The sequence below is a fragment of the Mus musculus genome, chromosome 10 (assembly GCF_000001635.26).
Source record: "Mus musculus strain C57BL/6J chromosome 10, GRCm38.p6 C57BL/6J".
NCBI lineage: Eukaryota > Metazoa > Chordata > Mammalia > Rodentia > Muridae > Mus > Mus musculus.
The window spans coordinates 93,875,283-93,899,213 of record NC_000076.6 but is presented as its reverse complement, the minus strand read 5'-3'; the positions used below and the strand labels follow the sequence as shown (position 1 = coordinate 93,899,213).

The 23,931-nt window shown below is 43.0% G+C and overlaps 1 protein-coding gene across 4 annotated transcripts in view; it reads left to right on the top strand.

Moving 5' to 3' along the window:
- The first annotated feature begins 2,123 nt into the window (after nucleotides 1–2,123).
- The window catches only part of Metap2 (methionine aminopeptidase 2), a 38,602-nt gene continuing 16,794 nt past the window's right edge, over nucleotides 2,124–23,931 (top strand). Inside the window, exons 1-6 of one of the 4 annotated variants that reach the window (XM_006513896.3) lie at nucleotides 2,124–2,237; nucleotides 8,005–8,117; nucleotides 8,611–9,676; nucleotides 12,113–12,220; nucleotides 19,076–19,141; nucleotides 19,572–19,674. In XM_006513896.3, the coding sequence (XP_006513959.1) occupies nucleotides 9,526–9,676; nucleotides 12,113–12,220; nucleotides 19,076–19,141; nucleotides 19,572–19,674 (428 nt within the window). In that variant the 5' untranslated portion in view covers nucleotides 2,124–2,237; nucleotides 8,005–8,117; nucleotides 8,611–9,525. Of the gene's footprint in view, nucleotides 2,238–8,004; nucleotides 8,118–8,610; nucleotides 9,677–12,112; nucleotides 12,221–19,075; nucleotides 19,142–19,571; nucleotides 19,675–23,931 lie in introns of those variants that run through there. The other 3 variants (NM_019648.3, XM_017314032.1, XM_006513897.4) reach the window with 3 other exon arrangements.

The following is a 23,931-nucleotide window of genomic DNA, read 5'->3' as shown; positions in this document are numbered from 1 at the left end:
GAGGAGAGCCCTAGCCTGAGCTTGTAATAAAGAGACCCTAACATCCGAGATGGCTCTTTGGTGGTCTTTGAGGTTCATAAATGCTTCCTGGCACAACAGCACATATAAATGCACACATGCAAACACTCATGCACATAACATTGTAAGAAAATAAAAAAAGATAAACCCTTTTTTAAAGAGGAATTTTTAGGGCAGGGCATGGTGACCCATGAGTTTAATCCCAACATTCTAGAAACAGAGGCAGGTGACTCTCTGTATTTGAGGCCACCTTGGTCTAAATACTGAGTTCTGAGCCCACCAGGAATACATAGTGAGACCCATAAGGAAGACAGAAGGAGGGGGAGGGGGAGGGGGAGGGGGAGGAGAGAGAGAGAGAGAGAGAGAGAGAGAGAGAGAGAGAAGAAGAAGAAGAAGAAGAAGAAGAAGAAGAAGAAGAAGAAGAAGAAGAAGAAGAAGAAGAAGAAGAAGAAGAAGAAGAGGGGAGGAGAAGAGGGGAAGAGAGAGGAGAGAAGAGAAATCTGTGCTAGATTGTGCAGAACACAAGAGGCAAACGTTAATTGGTGCACCAGGAGGGACTTGGATATCCCAGGCAGGCAATTATGACAAGATGCTGCTACCAAGGATAATTTTAAAGAAGTATCAGAACAGCAGTTGTGATTGTTCATCATGTCAGTGATCCTAGCACTCAGGAGGGTAATGCTGAAGGGACTGTTCAAGGGTACCCTGAGCTACACAGCAGGCCCTGTGTCACCAGAGTGGATGAAATACCCTGTCTCAAAATCAAACAAACAAAAAACCCAAACAACAGTAAAAACAAAAACAAACAAACAAACAACAACAACAACAAAGAAAAGGTCAGGATAGAAACCAATGCTTTTTGGTGTTGAGCAGCTGATTGGAAGATAGCAAGATGACTCGGCAGCTTGTAACGGGGCCTGATGACCCGAGTTCCATCCCTGGGACCCACGTGGGAACTGACTCCTGAAAGTGCCCCTCTGACTTCTTCCACACATCATGCACTGGACATGCATGCACACACATGCACACACTCTACTACATATATGTAATAAAATGCTTTAAAGAAAACTATGGAGCCAGGCATGGTGGCACACGCCTTTAATCCCAGCACTCGGGAGGCAGAGACAGGCGAATTTCTGAGTTCGAGGCCAGCCTGGTCTACAAAGTGAGTTCCAGGACAGCCAGGGCTATACAGAGAAACCCTGTCTCGAAAAAGAAAAAAAGAAAAAAGGTGAATTATATATATACATATGTATATATATTTGGCCTATTATAGTTGTCATATCAAAGTGGCTATATATAATGTATATATGTATGTATATATGTATTTATTTATTTTAAAGATTGTATTTATTATAAGAGTACACTGAAGCTGTCTTCAGACATACCAGAAAAAGACATCAGATCCCATTACAGATGGTTGTGAGCCACTATGTGGTTGCTGGGATTATGAACTCAGAACCTCTGGAAGAACAGTCAGTGCTCTTAACCACTAAGCCATCTCTCCAGCCCCGTGAATTGTATTTTTAAGAGGAACTCAATCGGTTCCATCTTCTATCCATGCCAGACTAGAGATGCCAACAGCTGGAAGCCAAGTCATCGAAAATGTCTGCACACCTTTAAAAGTACCTATGGGGGAGCCAGAGAGATGGTTCCGTGGTTAGGAGTGAATACTGTTCTTTTCAGAGGATTGGTTCCAAGGCCCCATATCGTGAGGCTCACAATTGTCTGTAACTCCAGCTGTATGCAATCTGATGTCCTCTGCTGGTGTCTAAAGGCACTGGCGCTCAAGTGCACAATGTGCAGGCTACACATAATTAAAAATAGGTCTTTGTAAAAGAAAATGCCTGTGAGCACTGGGGAGTGTGGCTCAGTGACAGAGCACTCTCTTGGCACTCACAGGGTAGGCGTGGGATGAATTCTCAACATTGTACACACAGAGAGATAGATCAAGAGAGACAGAGACAGAGAGAGACCCCATAAATAAATAAAGTACCTACCTTCTGCCTCATCAGCTTCCAGTTCTGAGAGATCTATTGGTTCTGACACAGAACACCTGTATACCAGAGCTCCATTTAGAACTCTCAGCCCAGGACCTTTGTCTTGATCCTCCGTGGTCCCTTAGCTAGAAGGTTGGGATTTCCGGATGTAGACATTAACCAGTTCCTGGAACCTCATTAAAATAACAGCAGCAGGGAGCTGGCAAGATGGCTCAGCAGGTAAGAGCACTGACTGCTCTTCTGAAGGTCCTGAGTTCAAATTCCAGCAACCACTTGTAATGGGGTCTGACGCCCTCTTCTGGTGTGTCTGAAGACATCAACAATGTACTTATCTACAATAATAATTCTTTGGGCTGGAGTGAGTAGGGACTGACCAGAGCGAGCAGAGGTCCTAAATTAAATTCCCAGCAACCACATGAGAGCTCACAACCATCTGTACAGCCACAGTGTACTCATAAACATAAAATGAATAAATAAATAAAGTCATTAAAAAAATACAGCAGCAAAGAAATGAAAAACAGCAGTTTATGACACTCAGAATGGGAACAAGGCTTTGGGGTACTGGGGACTGTGAGCTATAAGGCCTTTTCTTATCCAGAAGTCAGAAAAGCATGCACTAGGGGTGTGTGTGTGTGAGGAGTAGGGAGAGAGGTTGGGACATAGAATAGAAGAGACATGGCGGAGCGTTGGGCAGAAATTGCTGTTGTAGAAGAGAGACCTGATTCACCCTATAAAATCTGCCAGGAGAACACAGGACCATCAGACACTAAATCTGCCAGAGAGTAGAGTGTGGAGCCGAGAATGAGAGGGTTAAGTGAAAGTCTATATTAAGAACCTTAGCCTGGCAGTGGTGGTGCACGTCTTTAATCCTAGCACTTTGGAAGCAGAGGCAGAAACATCTCTGTGAGTTCCAGGACAGCCAGGGCTATACAGAGAAACCATGTCTTGAAAAACCAACCAGCCAACCAACCAACCAACCAACCAAACAAACAAACAAACAAACAAAAAACCCCAAAGTAAGGTGTCTTATCTAGGTGTTTTACCATCTGCCAGGGGGAAAAAGCAAGTAAAACAGTAGAGATTTCTCAAAGAAAATAAAGGATCGAAGTGGAATTTTAGAAAGTTGGTTGGATGGTGTTTTGCTGGGTAAGCACATGAAGGAACATTTTGCTGAAGCAGACACAGGAGAGAGGATGTTCTGCTAAAGCAAAATCATGAAAGGACGTGTGATAAAGGATTATTTGCTAATGGCACACACGTATTGGTCCGACTTACACTGCGGAGTTGAGCTGCATTTGTCGGGACTCCATAGAGAGAAATGCACCAAAAAAAAAAAAAAAAAAAAAAAAAAAAAAAAACTTCTGGTGGTGTACTGTGGCTTCTTGTTGTTTCTCGGACTCGGGCTGATTGTCAGAAAGGGAGGTTAGAGATATTAAAAGATATTTAAGAATGATCATTAAAAGCAGGCTTTGAAAAAAATAAAGTTACAAAAGATTCTTCTTTAAAGAGGCTCATTGAATGATCTAGAAACATTTCTAAAAACAGAAAGTTACGCCTGAGCACTGAGTGCTGCAGTGGTTCTCAGCCTTCTCAATGCAGCACTTCATTTTGTAGTGACCCTAACCATAAAGTTATTTTTGTTGCTACTTAATTTTGCTAGTGTTAGGAATCATAATGTAAATACCTGTACTTCCGAAGGTCTTAGGCGACCCCAGGTGGAGAACCACTGTGTTAGAGTGTCGAACTGTTGAGAGAACTTACCTTCTGTATTTAATGATGCAGAGATGCACTATATTGCACGTTTGCTGGTAGATTCTGGGGTTCCTCAAGCTGGCGGCTGATGGAGTCATTAGATCAGGCTCTCTCAACTTCATTGCTTCTTTCTGTGCTGTGTTCTGCATATTTTATCTCAGACTAAGAAATCAGAAGATCTGAGCATGACAGTACCTGTGAAAGCAGAGTATGATATAGTAGATGCCTGTAAAAGCCAGCATGATATGGTCCATGCCTGTGAGAGCCGACCATGATATAGTCCATGCCTGTGAGAGCCGACCATGATATAGTCCATGCCTGTGAGAGCCGACCATGATATAGTCCATGCCTGTGAGAGCCAACATGATGTAGAATATGCCTGTGAGAGACGAGCAATCCTGGGAGTCAAGGCAGAGGCAGAAGTCTAGGCCAGCCTGGGCTACAAATAAAAATCCTGCCTCAAAGGAAATGAAAACTAACACTCACAGTCTCTTTTTCTCTCCCTCCCTCTGCCCTCCCCCTCCATCTCTGTAAGAGATAATACTTTGGTTATCATTTGGGGGGCGGGTTGAGACAGGGTTTCTCTGTATAGCCCTGGCTGTCCTGGAACTCACTTTGTAGACCAGGCTGGCCTCGAACTCAGAAATCCGCCTGCCTCTGCCTCTTGAGTGCTGGGATTAAAGGCATGCGTCACCACGCCCAACTTTGGTTATCATTTTTTTTAAGGTTTAGAAAAACTTTCCAGAAGGTTTATATAGTTTTCCTTCATTTCTTATTGAATAACATTGCCACACATGCCGATGCCGTTGCCTAAGTGATTAAAATTGAGCATCAGCTCAGTCTGCAGTTTCCTTTTCGTGATGGAGAGGTTCACCTGGTTATGCAAAGAAATGTGGACATGCCAAGCACGGCAGGATACACCTGTAGACCCAGGACTCAGAAAGGTGAAGGGTTATGCTTAGATGTGAAAAACTAAAAATGAATTCTGTATATGATCAACTTTCTTATCCACTGACATTGGAGCAAAATCTTCCCATTGACAGAGCTGTGTCCACAAACAGTTCACAGCCAGTGTTCAGACTGGGTCATCTGAAAGCAGGAAATAGCTACAAGAGCTTGTAGGCTCTCATCGTGCCTCTGAGGGGTAGCAGCACCCATGAAGTACACACACGTACCTACAGGCAAAGCACTGATACACATTAAATTAAGAAGGAAGGAAGGGAGGGAGGAAAGGAGGAAGGGAGGGAAGGAGGGAGAGAGGGAAGAAGGAAGAAAGGAAGGAAGGAAGGAAGGAAGGAAGGAAGGAAGGAAGGAAGGAAGGAAGGAAAAAAGCGAGCCAGGTGTGTGCCTTTAATCCCAGCATTTAGGAGGCAGAGGCAGGCAGATCTTATAATTTAGGCCAGCCTGGTCTACAGAGAGAAATTCTGTCTTGAGGGGAGGGGAACTGGGGGGCTGCAACATGGACATGAAAGATCTGCCTAAGGGCTTCAACTTTCAACCACGAGGTAGAAACTGATTGTCAGCAAACAGCGGCTAACTGGGCAAAAGAAAGGAAATAACTGTTTTATACATTGGCCCAGAGGAAACAGCATTTTGATTCCCAGTAGAAACAAAACAAAACAAAACAAAAACAAATGAAATAAAATGCTTGGTCACCATGGCTGTTTGGCTGAAAGGCATTTTTCCAGGAAAGGCCAAATCCAGCGAGGTGGCCTCACTGGGTCAGAGCTGGTATAAGGGAAAGAAAGCATTAGGCAGAGTATTTTATCCTGCTTTCTTCCATGAGCTCTCTCTCTCTCTTTTTTTTTAAAACTTATTTATTTATTTTATGTATATGAGTACACTACAGCTGTCTTCAGCTCCCTCTTCTGTGAGCCACCATGTGGTTGCTGAGAATTGAACTCAGGACCTCTGGAAGAGCAGTCAATGTTCCTAATCGCTGAGCCATCTCTCCTGCCCCTCCCATGAACTCTTGATACTGAGTCCTAGGTAGCTCTTAACTAATCCCTTAAACTCCTGTAAGGGCAATATTATTCCTGATAGTTTAGCCACAGGAGAAATTCTTAGTTATACTAATGCTTTCTCTAAAGTCCAGTTTCTACACATAGAAGGCTAATTTGCTTTCCATTGCTGTGGTTAAAACATCATGACCCAAAACAGCTTGGGAAGGTAAGGGTTTATTTGACTCACATGTCAGAGTCCATCATCAAAGGATGTCAAAGACAAGCACTCAGAGGCAGGAGCTGAAGCAGAAACCCTGCAAGAGCATTGCTTATTGGCTTGCTGTTCATGCCTTTTGTCTCATATGTGTTTATTGCTGTGAACAGACACCATGACCAAGGCAACTCTTTTTTTTTTTTTTAAAGATTTATTTATTATATGTAAGTACACTGTAGCTGTCTTCAGGCGCACCAGAAGAGGGTGTTAGAGCTCATTATGGGTGGTTGTGAGCCACCATGTGGTTGCTGGAATTTGAACTCAGGACTTTTGGAAGAGCAGTCAGTGCTCTTACCGGCTGAGCCATCTCGCCAGCCCCCAAGGCAACTCTTATAAAGACAACATTTATTTGGGGCTGGCTTGCAGGTTCAGAGGTTCAGTCCACTATCATCAAGGCCAGAACATGGCAACAGTCAGGCAGGCATGGTTCAGGAAGACCTGAGAATTCTACATCTTTATCTGAAGGCTGCTAGCAGAATACAGGCAGATAGAGTGAGGGCCTTAAAGCCCACACCCATTCGAGGCCAGCCTGGTCTACAGAGTGAGTTCCAGGACAGCCAGGGATACGCAGAGCAACCCTGTCTCAAAAAAACCAAACCAAACCAAACCAAACCAAACAAAACAAAACAAAAAAAACAAAAAACAAGAAACAAAAAACAAAAAAAAAAAAAAAAAGAAAAGAGGAAAGAGAAGAAAAGAAAAGAAAAGAGCCCACACTCACAGACATACCTACTCCAACAAGGCCACCCACACCTAATTGTGCCACTCCCTGGGCCAAGTGTACACAAACCATCACACTTTACCCAGCTTCCTTTCTTATACCACCAACCAGAAACACCTGGTTAAGGGATAGAATTGCCTACAGTGGGTTGGGCCCTTCCACATTAATCATTTAATCAAGACAATGTGCCTGTAGACTTCCCTACAGGCCAATCTGATGGATGCATGCTCTCAGTTGAAGTTTCCTCTTCCTGGATGTCTCTAGCTCGTGTCTAGTTTGTAGTCTCTAGACAGAGACCATGAGGAAGGTGAAGAATTCCACTACTAAGTGTATGCTTTTACAAGAACAACTTTGTTACAAGATAAGAAGAAAGTCTATTAAGACAAAATCTGAGGGGACTATCCTGAGTTAGAAGAATTTTACTACTCTTGCAGTTGCAAAGAGAAGCTAATAACACATTGTAAAATAAAAGCTAATTTGAGATGTCATGAGATACAGTAAAGATAAAGAAAATAGTTGTTGGTGGTGGTACTTGCCTTTAATCCCAACACTTGGGAGGCAGAGGCAGGCAGATATTTGAGTTTGAGGCTATTAGTCTACAGAGAGAGTTCTAGGACAGCCAGGGCTGTCTTGAAACACTCCCACTGTCTCTCCCCTCCCCCGCCAAAAAAATATAGGAAAAATATTATAGAGGGCAAGGAAAATATGTTTAATTTCAAGAAAAGTCCTTTCCAGAACCCTAAGGAGAGGATTACAATTCCCTAGTGGAATGGGTTTGGGATTCTTCATCCTCAAAGCAGATCCTTAGTGCACTCCAATTTCTTTTTAATATCTTTTGTTAGTATCTCCTAACAAAGTTGTCCTATTAAAGCATCAGTGGCTTCCTAAGACCAGAAACCAACAGCGTCTTTTGAGACTGTGCCGTCTACCCTTTCTGTAGTAGGTTTTTTTTAAAGATTAATCTATTTATTATATGTAAGTTTAGTGTAGCTGTTTTCAGACACACCAGAAGAGGGCATCAGATCTCATTATGGATGGTTGTAAGCTATGTGTTTGCTGGGATTTGAACTCAGGACCTTCAGAAGAGCAGTCAGTGCTCCTTGACAGAATCTCCAATACCCACCCCCAAATCAAACCCCCAAACTTGCAAACACCAGTGTCCTCTTGGTTTTCTTTGTACTTTGGTCACTGAACTTTCAAGCCTTCTGCCACACTTGGGCCCAATGCTGCTAGCATCCCTATCTCTAGTAAACATTCCTCAGGATGACTGGGTATCTTTGTCTGCATGCCCTGCAGGGATCTCAACCTTTGGATGTAGGCAGTTTATCTTTGACTCCACCTCATCCACAGCCTCCTGGGCCAGAAACCTGGGTGCCATTCTTACCTTCTCCCCCGCCTCCAAGATCAAGGTCAGTTATATTCTCTTAATTATACTTCAGAAATATTTCTGTCTTCAAGCCTCTTGTCCCTGGTCCCCAGTTATAGCCTTTGCCTACACTTTCATCGGTATTGATACCAGCAGTAGCTTACTACTTCTCTATGACCTCTAGCTTCTGCCATCTTCGTTCTACCTTTAGAACAGAGACCATCAGACCTAAAGATCCCTTTTTTCAGTAAAGGTGTGCACCACCACTAGGCTTTGCTTCTGTTTTTATAGTGCTGGGGATTAATGTAGGGTCTTTAGCATTAGAACAAGTGCTCAACCGCTGAGCTACACACTCCCAGGCCCCATTTTATGTAGCTGTGGTCAGGCCTGTATAAAGTGAAACCGCTAACAAAGAGAACCTTCGAAGCTATTCTGACATCAATGAAATTTGGTACCTAGTTTAAAACTAATGAAAACACCAGAACTCTCTAGCTGGGCAAAGATCCTTACTGATGATAACTCCTTGGTTTATCCAGATAGCTACTCACCATCTACTTTGGCAATGGTCTAAAAAGAAAAGAAAATTGCAATCTGAATAAGGGACTCTGATGAAGCACTAGGGGAAAAGACATGGGCAGAATTCAAGCATACTTTGTTGAAGCATCTAAAAGTGAAGAACTGACTGAAAACTAAGAAGAGTGTGTGTTTTGGCATTATTGAGGAAGGCCTGTTCCCATTGGTCAGAACCTGCACTTGTCTCAAAATAAGAGACGCGTGAGAACGTAGTGTCCTTTTATTTTGAGACGGGGTCTCTAAATAATCCTGGAAACTCACTCTGCAGACCATATTGGCCTCGCATTTACAGAGATTCTCCCGCTTCTCTGCGGAGTGCTGGGATTAAACGGATTAACCGCCTCCAAGCGATGATCCTATCTTGAACCATCGGAGGTTTGGAGTGCAGCATACGAAACGCGGAATTCCGGCTTCCAAAATTATCCCACGCTTCTCGACAGCTTCCCCGCGAGCTGTGACAGTGAGTTTAACGCGGTCTTTGAGTCATCAAGAATGTGTGTGATAAATACATTATTTTAACCCTCTCTCATCACTGCCTGTAGGATTTTTTTTTTTAAATAGGGAACACTAAATTCCTCGTGTTAGTGGCATCTCCTGCGCACTCTGGAGCGAAGCCCCCCTGCTTTTTCCCAGGCTGGGAAGATGCGCACAGGGGGTGCAGAAGCTTAGGGTCAGAGTAAGCGCTGAGCCAGGAGAGGGGGCGGGCACTTAGACCGCGTGCTGCAGAGTCCTCCGCCGTCCCAGCATTCCCTGCGTCCGGACCATCGAGCGCGGCTTCCGGCGTCGCTGGTGGAGGTGGGTGAAGAAGGAGCGGGCCCTCGCCGCTCGTTCTCGCTCCCTCTCTCTCTCTCTCTCTCCCTCTCTCTTTCTCGGGCAACATGGCGGGCGTGGAGCAGGCAGCGTCCTTCGGGGGCCACCTGAATGGCGACCTGGATCCAGACGACAGGGAAGAGGGAACCTCCAGCACGGCCGAGGAAGCCGCCAAGAAGAAAAGACGGAAGAAGAAGAAGGGCAAAGGGGCTGTGTCAGGTAAAGGAGTCGTGCTTTCGCCGTCCCTGCCCGGCATGGCCGAATGACTTGGCTCAGGCCCGCCAGGGGTGCCCGGGGGATGGGAACCGGGAGGGAGCCCTGGCCCTCGTTCAATCGTCAGGCCTGGCGGAGTGGCTGGCATGGCCAGCTTTCCGTGCCACGGCTCCTCGGTAATGGTGGGAGGGTGTAGGGGATGAGAGCGCCTCCGCTTCCCGAATGGTAGCGCTAGCGAGGGTCTCCGGGGCGCGATTTCAGCTCCCACGCAGACAGTGGCACGGACCTGAAACATGCACAGGATTCAGCTCCACCATCTTCGGCGCGGGTTTTGGACACCGCCTCGGAATCCCTTCCGACCCTAGTTGCGGCCTGGTTGCTGGACCTACCTATTTTGGTCCAGGGTTGGGGGTTGGGTATTGGAGCAGATTGCCGGGACGGTACGTCCTCCCCTTGTGTCATTCGCATGCATACTAGGGCTTCAGTTTTGGATTGCAGATTAGGGGGGGTTCGTCTCTGAGTCTCTGTCCTTACAGACAGCTCCTGTCACTGACCGTTGGGTGGTGGTGCAAAAATCTCACAGCATGCTCAACCTTTAGGGTTTGCAGGCCTGAATTTTGATGCCACTTGGCATGCGGTGCAGCCAGCGTAGTCTGCGATTATGAATGGATTTTCCCCAGCTAGTAATAACCTAGTTCCGTGGGTAAGGCGAGGACACAGCCGCATGTTTACAGTTGGACCACGTTAACCAGGAACATGTCTTATCTTGAGACGTTTTTGTTTCACAACCACCTCAGGGTTTGGTTTTTTCTTTTTTTTTTTTTTTTGTATTTAAGGGTCATCAGATAAAGGATGAGAGAAAAATGGAGTTGGAATTAAGAGAAAGTGGTGTGAACTTTTCTGCCTACTTAAGAATTTTGGTGGTTAGATGGGAGTGAAAAGCAAGAGTCGGCGTATCTTTGTAGGCCTTCCCTAGAGCAGAATTTAATCTAGGGGCATTCTGTTGTGGCTCGGTGGGCTTGCAGTACATTCTGAACTCTGCAGTTTGCCCTTGAAGGTGAGCAACAGACAATTGGTTTATAGGTTTGTTTGTTAGTTTGTTTGTTTTTGAAACAGGGCTTCCTCTGTGGTGGTTGGGATTCTCAGTAGACCATGCTAGCCTTATGAACTAAGAGATTCTCCTGTCTGTGTCTCCAGAGTACAGCATCAAAGTTGTGCAGCACTCTATCTGGCAGTTTTAGTTCTTTGGAACAGGGTTTTACTATGCGTCCTTGGCTGTGGGGCCAGGGGGTGGGGAGGGGGGGCTGGCTTCCAATTCACAGAGATCCACTGGCCTATTCTTAATATTTTTAAGTTGTTTCTCAGTGGGAATCTTCTTTAGTAGCCAGCATGTGCTGGAGTATATTTAATATATTTATCTGTGTGGGCATACTGCTCCTACAGATGGGTGGCTTAGCTGGGTGTGGTGGCGCACGCCTTTAGTCCCAGCACTCGGGAGGCAGAGGCAGGCGGATTTCTGAGTTCGAGGCCAGCCAGGTCTACAAAGTGAGTTCCAGGACAGCCAGGACTATACAGAGAAACCCTGTCTCGGAAAAACAAACAAACAAACAAACAAACAGATGGGTGGTTTAGATATTTACAATGTTGCATTTTAGTAATGGATTATCTTTCCCTATCTAGATTTGTTGTTGTCATTGTTGTTGTTGTTCAGCTGGTGTGTAATCTCTTCTTCCTATGGCCTTCAGCTTGTAGTGCCTATTTTGTATATATGTATAGTAATCACAATACATATTTTGTTGTCGCTGGGCAGTGGTGGCGCACATCTTTAATCCCAGCACTTGGGAGGCAGAGGCAGGCGAATTTCTTTTTTTCTTTTCTTTTTTTTTGAGACAGGGTTTCTCTGTGTAGCCCTGGCTGTCCTGGAACTCACTCTGTAGACCAGGCCGGCCTCGAACTCAGAAATCCACCTGCCTCTGCCTCCCGAGTGCTGGGATTAAAGGTGTGTGCCACCACGCCCGGCTGGCAGGCGAATTTCTGAGTTCAAGGCCAGCCTCAACTACAGAGTGAGTTCCAGGACAGCCAGGACTGCATAGAGAAACCCTGTTTTGAAAAACCAAAAATAAGTAAATAAATAAATAAAAATATCTGTTGTCATCTAATTTTTAAAACTTCTTTAAGGTTAAATTGCTTAGGGTAGGGATCAACTTACATTTCTGTTTATCCTGTAGGGGCTATCATATATAATGGAGAATTCTCTAGAATGACCTGAGTAGACGGGACTACTTGGGTCTGGAAGTTTCTCTCTGTGGTTTAACAAGTAATGCTACTGCTTCTGTTTAGTTTCTCATGCTGCTTATTGTGAAAAGATCCGTGAACTGTACAGGATCATTAGAAAATATCCAGGCGTGGGAATCATTTGATTGTCCTGTTTTGTTTGAACAGCAGTGCAACAAGAACTTGATAAAGAATCCGGAGCCTTGGTGGATGAAGTAGCAAAACAGCTGGAGAGCCAAGCACTGGAGGAGAAGGAGAGAGATGACGACGATGAAGGTAAGCACTGGTTCTCAGCCTTGTTACAAAAGACAGAAAAGGCAACTTTTATGGTTTTTTTTAAAGATTATTTTCTTTTAATGTGTCTGTGCAAGTGCTGGCATGTAGTGCACAGTGTTCATGCTAGCCTAACCTTCAGAGACCACAGAAGGGTGTTGGATACTTGGAACTGCAGTTACAGGCAGTTCTGAGCTGCCTGATGTGGGTGCTAAGAACCAAACCTGGGTCCTCTGTAGCAGTATCAAGTGCTCTTAAGCCGGCTCTCCAGCCCTGAAAACAAGACGTTAATTAAGGAAATGTTTTTTTTTTTAAATAGATTTATTTTATGTATGTGAGTACATTGTTGCTCTCTTCAGACACACCAGAAAAGGGCTTTGGACTTCATTACAGATGATTGTGAGCTACCATGTGGTTGCTGGGAATTGAACTCAGGACCTCTGGAAGAGCAGTCAGTGCTCTTAACCTATGAGCCATCTCTCCAGCCCTAAGGAAAATGTTTACTGTCCATCTTGTAATTGCCTACCGTTTGACTGGTTGAAATTTAATTAATGTCACAGGTAAAAAGGAACAAGTATTTATTAGCAACCCCTTGGCTGTGTTGAATACTTGCTTAAATAGCAAGATTTCAACTTTTAGATACATACTTGGCAGAAGGCCAGGTGCTGGATGAGTATGATACGAATTAGAAGCTGTTTATTTTAATATTTACTGAGCTGCTACAGTGTGCTATCTGTCTATGGTACGTTCATGTGACTTCTCTTTTTAATCTCACCAAACCAGATGAAGTTGATGCTGTCATTGTGTGTGTACGTGTCTATGTACCAAATAAGTTTTTTAATATTTTTATATACATTAGCTGCACCACTTTAGGTATAACCACATATTACGTTTGTATCACACACACACAGTGGTTATGGGATGTGCCTAAAGTGGTGTGGCTAATGTGTCTGAAGTGATACCAGACTTTGAAAGCACCGGATCCAGTGTGTGCCCCCCCTCCCCCGCCGCGCGCGCCTGTATTAGAGTTGGCTTCCTCGTGCCCAGCTGCACCCTTGAGCGTTTTTAACCTAAGTGGATAAGTGGATCTGGGTACTATAGGAGTGCTTTTACAGAAATTGTTAAAATTGTAGTACTCGGTGCTGTCAGGAAAGCAGTGGAGGGAGAGATTAGGAAAACCTATGTTTTAGTGCAGGAGTAAGTGGGCTTTCCTGTTCTTTGAGTTTTGGGTTGTCTGCTGCCAGCACTAGCTGTTCCTACCTTAAGGACACCAACTTACAGGTTATGCTTTTCAACTGCTACCTGGGTAAGGTTGTTTGAATAGTTCTTTTCTTTCTCTTTAGGAAGTGGGGCTCACTGCCTTCAAGGAGCCCCTAGCATTTCCTTTTCCTCAGTTTCTCTGTCTTGCTTCAGGTTATCGTTTTAACAAGAAAGGGATTTTCAGATTGTAGGCAATATGATAGGCTGCTGTGGGTCTCACAGTGTGGAACCTCACAGTGCCTACCTTGAAGTGTGCCTTGTTATAAAGTTGCCTGAATCTCATTAACATTGAAAAGGAGACTTGTATGTTAGATTGATAGTTTGCTCCCAGTTTGAGTTAAATACTTTGCTAATTCATTTTGACAACCAGAGTCAACATTATGTAAAAGTTTTTTTTTTAAATACATTTAATCTTTTTTTTTTTTTTTGTATGTATGCATGATGGCTGGTGATGCGTGTGTGGAGCTACAGGCACAGCTTGAGGGAGTTGTCTGTCCTCTCTCACTCACCGCGTGAGACCCTAGGTTCAAACTCAGGCTGTCAGGCTTGACAGTAAATGCCTTTACCCACTGAGGATTAGGAGGACGCCTCCTGCCTCTGCTTTCCCAAGAGCTAGTAAAGCAGGCCCAGAGGACCATGACCTCTCTTTTGAATAAACCTGGGAAGAGAAAACAGACATTTCAGACATTTTCTTTTAAAGAAAACTGGTTGGTGTGGTTGAGAGACAAAAAGACACTTTTTTTTGGGGGGGGGGGTGTTCAAGACTGTATAGCCCTGGCTGTCCTGGAACTCTCTTTGTAAACTAGGCTGACCTCAAACTCAGAAATCTGCCTGCCTCTGCCTCCACCTCCCAAGTGCAGGAGTTAAAGGCGTGCGCCACCACTGCCCGGCTGAAAAGGCACTCTTGGTGTGCTTTTTACCATTCAATGCAAATTAACTCTTCTTGGAAACATTGGGGCTTAAATAAATCCAACATGGAGCTTGGCATTTCTGGTACATGGAAGGCAGAGGCAGGCAGATCTCTTGATGTCAGCCTAGTCTTCATAGTGAGAACCTATCTCAAGAAGAGGAAAGAAAAGAAAACCAATCAAATAATTCCTATGGGAAAAGACCATTGTTTGAGTAGGGATTATTCTGAGAAAGTTTGAATCGTGCTGAATAGTGAAAGTGAGGATTCTTAGAGAGAGCCTGAGGAGAAACAGGAAAGGCGAGAGTTTTATTTTTATTTATTTATTTTTTGAGGCCACTTAGCTGTTGGCTCTGCATGTGGTGATGAGTATTTAAGCTGGCTGTTGTAGATAGGGATCGAAGGAAGGGCTTAATGGAGTAGTGATAGCAACTTTCAGTCTAAGAAATAATGAAATCAGAGAGTTTAGAGATTGATGAAGGATGATTGCAGACAAGAAGATAGTGGATCTGACGTTAGATGCATTGAACTTGAAGTTGTTGAGGACCAGTGTGAAAAGTTGGTCCTGTGGTCAGGTGGCAGTGTCTTATATTTGAGGCAGATCTTGTGTAGGCTAGGCTGGCTTTGACCTTAGGATCTTCCTGCCCCAGCCTCCTGTGTGTTAGTATAAAGGGTGTGCACTGTCACGCCTGGCTTCCATTCAGTATTTGCCTTTCATCCAGAGCATGTTTATTGGGAGGGTTCCCACTCCTCTTGAATTAAGAGCTTTCAATGCTGTTTCCATATGCAGGCTGACAGGGCAGCAGAGCAGCCAGCACACAAGGCTACCATTTGTGCATGCATGACTAAAGACTATGGGTAATCAGACCCATGAAGTAGGAATTGTGGCTCTGCAGCCGTTCTTTCTCTTGTGTTCTCTCTTCTTCCCCTCTAGAAAGGAGAACTTTTTTGAGAGACATGTTCTAATAGGGAGGTCATTACTGCCAAAACCATTAAAGAAGTTTTAAGTTGAGCTTATAAACAAACAAGTTGTTCAAAATAGTATTCACTTTTTAAAGTATATAGATTGGTGGGTTTAGAAACTGTGTGCAGTTGTGTAACCTTACGACAGCACAGACTTAAGTATGGAGGCAGAAGAGGCCAGTGCATGTCTTGTTCTCTCTGCCTCATTCATTCCCTTGAGTTAGGGACTCTCACTCGACCTTTAGCCCAGCTTGCTGGAGCACCCGTGATCTGCCTGTTGGTCCCACAGTGCTGAGGTATAGGCATATGTAGCTATGCCCGACTTTTACATGAGTGCTGGACATTTAAACTCTGGGCCTGTCTCAGGCTTATGTAGCAAGCTGTCTTACCTAATGGGATGGGACATAGCCTAGCACCTACTTCATAGTTTTGACATAGTTGTTATGTCCCTTTTTAGAAATTATTAATGCATTTCTTTTTACTGCTGTGTGGTATTCCAGATGCCTGTTTACTGGTTACAGCTGTTGTGGTTTTGATCATGGTGCATGCTAATGCAGTCAGTCATTTATATACACGTCTTCTTGCAGATGTGTTTTCATTTCTCTGGGTAAATACCTAGGAGTAGAAAGGCCCTTTGATGCTCTGTCAGCCTTTACAAGCCATCCCAGTCTCACATACCATAGTGCTATGCCTCATAAAAAACTGTCAAGTCAGGAGTTGACATACGCCTTTAATCCCAGCACTAAGCAGGCAGAGGCAGGCAGATTTCTGTGAGTTTCAAGGCAGTCTGCTTTCCATGGCGAATTCTAGGACAGTCAGAACAATGGAGAGAAAAACTGTCCTACCTGAGCATTCAGTCAGCAGAGTACTCTCCATCGTTAGTGCCCTCGTTAGACACTGATAATGTCAGCCGTGAGTTACAGCCTCTGTGGTGAGTGTGCAGTTTTAGTCACTGTAGTTCAGTTGATGAGAGGAGCCTGTTCTGTCCTTACGGCTCCGCCCAGTACTGAAGTAAGTGCCTGTGGTTCTCTTCTATTTGATTGATTGCCACTGAGCTGGGGTTTTTGGTTTGTTTGTTTTTTGTTTTTTGTTTTTTTTTTGGTATGTTCTAGATGTATGTTTTATACATATTTTCTCGTTTGTGATGGCTACTTTGCTGATAGCTTTGCTTGCAGTACAAATTTTAATTTCTATGACATTTAATTTATATCCTAATATAGGTGGTACTATTTGTGTCCTCCATAAAATTCAACCTGTCTTTAAGGTCACAAGGATTTTCTTTTTAAGAGGTCTTGTACATTTCTAGCTGCTATATCTAAGTATATTCCTTAATAATTTTTAAATAAAGTGAGGATTGAATTAATTTTTTAGAAACAGCATCTCCTGTAGTCCAGGCTGGCCTCAGACTTGCTATGTAGTTAAGGATTACCTAGACCTTCTCATCCTGTGTGCACCTTCTTGGTGCTGAACAAGTGTACTCTGGTCACTGAGGCGCACTCCCTCTCTAGGTCCTAGAGCTTTGTTTAATGTGGACTTCTGTAGTCAATTCAGCAAATAAGCACTGAGTTGGGTATAGTATTAATGATGGAATAGTCTTTGTTAGGGTTGTCTTGGGATGCTAGGGAGGACAAATAACATGCAAAAGTGTAAATTTTGGTCTATTAAAATGGTTAGAGCCAGAAGCATATATCAGTATTCAGATCCTGGCTCTGGTGGCTTCCTGTTACCAGCTTAAGAGTGGCTGTTACTTTGTAATGAGTCACACATGGAGCATTGAGTTAAGGCACTTCCAAAGGATGCTAGAAGATCAAAGGAAGCTTTCTTTTTATTAGAGGGTGGTTTCACTATCCCATTTAAAGTTAAAGAAGTCCCTCTAGAAAGAAGCTAATAACACACAAGTTCATGTAGCTGGGAAGGTTTTTAGTTATCTGTAAAATGGCTTATATATCTTTTTTTAAAAGATTTATTTATTATACATAAGTACACTGTAGCTGACTTCAAACTCTCATTACGGGTGGTTGTGAGCCACCGTGTAGTTGCTGGGAATTGAACTCAGAACCTTTGGAAGAGCAGTCAGTGCTCTTAACCCCTGAGCCATCTCACAGCCCCGTGGCTTATATATCTTGAAGTCTTTGCTTTAGCTTAGTGTTTGAAGCTGTATACTAGATATTGAGTGATGGCCTTGCTTTATTCTCCTATGCCTATTGCTTGGTACCTAACAAACAGCAGAGGCTATATGAGTCCAGTTATATAAAGGACATCAAAAGTTGTGTATTGTAAAATATTTTTATGTTGGACATTTTAACCAGTATTAGTGTTTTTATCATACTCTGCAGTGGACCTACAAATGTCCTGTAATTAAATGTAACAAACTAAAAACATCTCCTTCCAAACTGTTTCTTTTAAGTAAAGAAAGGAAAAGCATAAGCTAAAAGAACATTTTTAGTAGACTGCAATTACTGCATACTTGTTACTGTGGGTAGTTTTTTAACAACAGATGTCTAATTGGTCTTTTTAAGAAGCGCACAGATTGAGCCGGGCGTGGTGGCACACGCCTTTAATCCCAGCACTCGGGAGGCAGAGGCAGGCCATCATTATAAAGCAATGATAATAATTTTTGTGTGATTAACTAGAAGATTGAAGTGTTTGTTAAGAAAAGCTTTTTAATAATGACTCTCATGAATGCAGATTTAAAGGAGTATGCTTCAAAAGGAAACTGGCCATTTGACTGTAAAGGAAATGATGTTGTGTGTGTTGATGTTTTGCATGTCTGTTTACCATGTTTGCCTGGTCCCTGTGGAGTCTAGAAGAGGGCATCAGGCTGCAGATGCTCTAGAACTAAAGTTACAGTTGTGAGTTGCCATAGGTGCTGGGAATTGAACCCAGTTCCTCAGAAACAGCAGCCAGTGAGTGTTCTTAACCACTGAGCTGTCCCTGGCCACTTGACATTGTTTCTTAGGTATAGATTGCTAAAATTACTGTTCAGCTCATATCACTGAGGGACATTTAATGCATAACTTGCTAAGCATATGGTTAGATCATCAACTTGTACTAGTCCTTGGAATATAGCTTGTTTATATCTCTATTTCATAGCACCGGTTTGTGGACAGAGTTGGGTGTTTTGTAACAGTTCTTAAAGTCCCATTTCTGAGCACTTTTGGTTTGTTTTGTTGTTTGTTTCTTTGAAGCAGTAACCTAGCTTGAAATTCAGCCTTCCAAGTGCTGAAATTTCTGGCATGACCATATCTAGCCCTTTGGAGATTGATTGAAACCCATGAACCTAGAGAATATGTATATGCATATTAATTTTTGCATACAGTTTGACCCAGAACTCTTTTTCTCCAGTAACTATTAAAACAAACAGTAAGCCAGCAGTGGTAGCACACTCCTTCAGTCCCAGCATTCGGAAAACAGGTAGGTGATCTCTGAGACCAGGCCATCCTGCTCTACAGAGTGAGCTCCTGGACAGGCAGAGCTGCACAGAGGAGCCCTGTCTGGAAAAACAAACAAACAAACAAAAAGAAAAAGAAAAAATTAAAATAGAGTAATTCAGAGTAAAAATTGCTAATGTTTTTAATGTCATACCTTAATCTTAACTGTAGAAACATTAAAAAGAAACCCTCCTCAGAGTGTTGAGTGCGCACCGTCAGTGCTGAAGGGAGGAGGTGCTGTGAGTGTCTGGATGCACACACTTTGTCTAAATGAGTGTGTTTGAATTGTTTCCTCAGATGGAGATGGTGATGCTGATGGTGCAACTGGGAAGAAGAAGAAAAAGAAGAAGAAGAAGAGAGGACGTTAGTGTCTTACGAGTCTTATTAGATTGACAGTGACAGTGGCCCTGGGTCTGAGGAAGACTTAGAACTTGCTCTAGACCATAATCATGTCAGAGAAACAAACAGGAGCTTGAATTAGCAGTCTTGTGGGCATTGTCTTTAGCTGTCAGCCTCAGGATTGTTAGTAGGATTGGTTGCCTTTGCAGACTTAGTATTTCTACAAAGGACAGTAGAAGCAATTCTTCTATTAGAGCAGCAAGAAGAACATAATTTCTGACTGTCTACTAGCTCTGAAATGACTAGATTTTGGGTAAATCCTTAACGAGAGGTCCCATAATTTAAAGTATGAATATGGTAAGGTTTTATTAATAACTTGTATATTGTACTGTTCAAATATGGTTCTGTTTTATTGTTTTTGTAGATAGTATAACTGAATATTTGTATCTCACAGCAAAAGTTCAAACAGACCCTCCCTCAGTTCCAATATGTGACCTGTATCCTAATGGTGTATTTCCCAAAGGACAAGAGTGTGAATACCCACCCACACAAGATGGGTAAGAATCATACCACAGCTTCCCGTTTGACTTTGACTACTGTAGCCCAGTGCTAAAGCCACTTGAACTTCTCGCAGAAATTTCAATTTTACTAAAAGTTTTTGACTTGTTGCAAAGAAAATACAGTAGAAGACTTCTTACCCAAAATAATTGGGACCAGGAGCAGGTTGGTCAATCAGAACAGTAGGTTAGGGTGGGTATTAAAAACAACCCGAAGTCTTACAAAGTTGGCTTACTTGTCCCTCTTAGTCTTTTACATTGGATTTGCAGGAGATCACACTTTTTCTTCTTTATAAAGTGTTCATAATGCTTTTATCTGTTCATTTCATCTTGGGTTTCTGGGAAGATGAGCAAAGTGATGAGTGACTATGTGTGTGTTTGGTATGACATCTCCCCTGAAAACATGTATAGTTGGTGAGCATGTGGGGGGGTGGGCTAGGTATCTGTCTGTCTCCTTGAACCTAGAGCTTGCTGTTTTGGTGGGTAACCATTGATCCTCTGGGCCTGCCTGTCTGACAGCACCCTGCAGCACTGGGCTTTAGCGGCACACCACCACACACACCGCTTTCTTACTTGGGTGTTGGGGATCTGAACTCTCTTTTCACACCTGACTCAGCATTTTAGCTACTGCGCCATCTCCATAGCTCCCACTGTTATTCCTTTTTTAAATTAAAAACCTATGTGTTTGTGTGCATGTATGCACACGTCCCTATGGAGTCAGCCCCCTTCCACCTTTATGTGGAATTACCTTTGTTACTATCCTGCTTGCTTCCCACAGTTCTCCCCTGTACTTAATTTGATAAGAAAACATTTTTAACTTTTCTAAGATATATTTATTTTATTATGTGTGTATGAGTGTCTTGCCTGCATGTATATGCACCACATGCATGCTGGTGTCCGTGGAAGTCACAAGAGCGCTTTGGATCCCCTGAAGTGGGAATTACAAATGGTGGTGAGCCTCCTGTGGGTTCTGGGAACTGAACCTAAGTCCTCTGCAAACAGCAGCAGCAGTGCTCTACCTGCTGAGCCAGCTCTCCAGGCCCGCACAGAATATTTTTAAATGATTCATCTGGGATTGAAGCTTTCCACAGTAGTTGGTTGAGTTTTCATAGAAGCAGCTCCTTTATGCACCATAGTGAGTTGGCGAGCGACTAAGTAACAGATGATCCAGCAGCTTTGGGAGCAGGCTCACCAGCACTAGAAGTGGTCTTTAAAGGTGTTTCAGATGGTCAGCAGAAGATCATAGAGAATTCATTTTATGGTTGCTTGACATGGAACTGCATTTGAATCTCATGTCTAACACTTGAGTTGGCTTTGTGACACGGGCAGGTTAACATCCTCATCCATAAAGTGGGCCCTCCCTAGACTGCTGTGCAGCAGTGATAGAGCAGTGCAAAGCTCCTAGACCAGGGACAGGCGCAGTGTGAGCACTGGCTAAGGTAGTGCTGTCGCCAGAACAGGCGCCTGCTGGCTTTATAGAGAATACCATGGTGTGCCTTAAAGACGGAATCAGGAGCATTGCTTAGTATAGTGCGTGGAGTAATTGGTTAAGAAAGCTTCTACTGTAGCATGGTTTCATTGGCTTATAAACATTGAAATGAGTAAATGTTATTAAAAATTCACCTCCCTCATCCCTAGGTATGAGTATTGTTAGGAAATCTATAAAGTTCTAAAATTTTATGACATAGACATCTTTTCTTTGAATTCATCTATTATGGTCCCAGCCTTAAAATGTCTTAAGTACATGTAATTTACATTAATTACATAAACTCTCATAGTACATGTGATATGATCACATTTATTTTTAAATATAATCTTTTAATTGTTTTTTTTTTTTTTATTTTGCTTGTTCCCTCTTCTTTCCCTTCCTTCCAGACCCCTGTTAACCACCTAGCAGGTAGCCTTCCGTATTTTTCTATGCTCATATATGTGTACTTTTGTGTGTGTTTATATGAGGGGAGTGTTCGGTCATTTATTTTATATTTTTATATAATTTTTATATTTAAAAAATCATAAGCATTTTTCCACCTTTTCTAATATAGTACTACCTCTTGGAAGTCCCTCCAAGTTAGAAGAATAACTCTTGTTATTCTTTTGAATGGTTTTAGTATTCTGTAGTATAAGTGACTCGGTTCTTTTGAATGGCTTTAGGGTTCTGTGATGTTAAGTGCATCAGGTTTTCCTCTCGTTCTCCTAACTGATGAGCAGTACTTTGTCTCCTATGGTTTTTGGTTTTTTGGTTTTTTTTTTGCCACTGTTATTTTTTATAATAAACATTTTAGATAAATAGGTAGAGTGAATTATGTATGGATAATTTTATCATGATGGAATAATTTTCCAGGAATGGGATTGTAGAATTGAATAGCAGTTTACAGTAGTTACACTGTTAATGATTTTGAACATCTTTTAGTTGTTGGCTTTTTGTTTTGCATTTGTGTGGGGAGGGGAAAGGCAGCCACTTGTGTACTGGATGTGGGCGTCAAATTCTGAGAATTGGTTCTCTCCTTCCACTGTGTAGGTTCTGGTGACTGAACTCAGGTCAGGAAGCATGGTGGCAAGCATGTATACCCACTGAGCCATCTAGCTGGCCCTGCTAGGGAGACAGTGTCTCACTGTAACTCTGCTAGCTGAGTGTTCAGTATGTAACCCCTGTGTATGGCCCACCTGCTTCTGCATCCTGTGTGCTGGGATTAGAGCACCCAGGCCTGCTAACTTCCTTAAGTCTACCACTGACCTATATATAAGGCCTATCTTTGGGTTTGTTTGTTTTTTTTTTTTTTTAACTGGTTTTTGTTTTCTTACATGCGTGAGTATTTTGCAAGCATGGAACTGGAGTTAAAAATTAGATAAGATTTTCTATGATTTTGATTTCTGAAGTTTGATAACCCTATTTCTAAATTTCATAAGCAGCCTTGAGTGGCAGCTATTAATTTTACAGGTGATATATATTGCTTAGGAAATGATAAAATGAAGAAAATAAATACTTTCTTGATTTGTCAACAAGTTAAAAACCACTCCAGGCACTCAGTGTTTCTTCTTCCAAAATCTCTTGCTACACATGTTTATGCATTATAAATACCTGGTTTTTAAAAAAAAAAAAAAGGAGAGAGAGAGAAAGCAAGCCAGCATTGGGGGGGGGGGGGCAGAGGCAGATGGATTTCTGAGTTCGAGGCCAGCCTGGTCTACAGAGTGAGTTCCAGGACAGCCAGGGCTACACAGAGAAACCCTGTCTTGAAAAACCTAAATACATACATACATACATACCTGCCTACCTGGTAATAGCCCACAAGGTGGCAAGCAGGTCGGCACCTGTGCCAAGCCGAGCGATTTCAACTCAGTTCTTCATGGTAGGAGTAAGTGGGCAGTGGAAATTGTCCTGTAACTTCCACATGAGTATCATGGCTTTCATATGCACCACACACATGCCCTAACATAAAATAATGGAGAGGAATATTCCCACAGGACAGCTTAGACGAGTGGGCTCTGGTGTGCTGTGATAAAGTCTCCCTCACTACTGATACCAGACAGTCTAACGTTTGTCCTCTGTGCTGTCCATCTAATGTTTTAAAGATAAGTGGTAGATATTTGACATAGTGACGCTGAGCACCACCTCATCAATGACTCTCTGAGCAATCACATCCAAGAAAACTGTCAGTGACCCTCCTCATTACATAATGCACAGCGTGTGTTTTGAATCCTTTTCTGTTTTCCTCCATTTTGTTCCTTTAACAAATTAGACACTTAACAAAGTTTTATAGTTTTAAGACTCTTGTTTTCCTTGTGCTAGTAAACTTCGATTATGTCTGTAAACTGTAATTAGGTATAGAGTTTAGGCTGTGCTTGGAATAAACATTTCTGACAGGGCCGTATCATGGTCATTTAGGCCACATTACCCTACTCTTAGTACTTTTAAGTGTTGTTAAGCTGGCTTGTCATTCTCACCCTGTCTGAGCACTTACTTAGTGTGACATCTCTACCCCGTCCTCCCTCCCTCTCATTCCTTGTCTGTTTATGTGCAAATGTAAACTGGTGTGTGTGTGTGTGTGTGTGTGTGTGTGTGTGTGTGTGTGTGTGTGTGTGTGTGTGTGTGTGTGTAGACCAAACGTCAGTGTCCAGTGTCTTTTCTTCTGGAGACAGGGTCATTGTCACTGTTGAGGTGACAGGTGCGTGACCCACACTTGGCTTTTATGTGAGTGCTGGGGCCCCAGGCTCAGGTCCTGGGGATTCCATAGTGAGCACCTTACCTCTTCAGCCTCC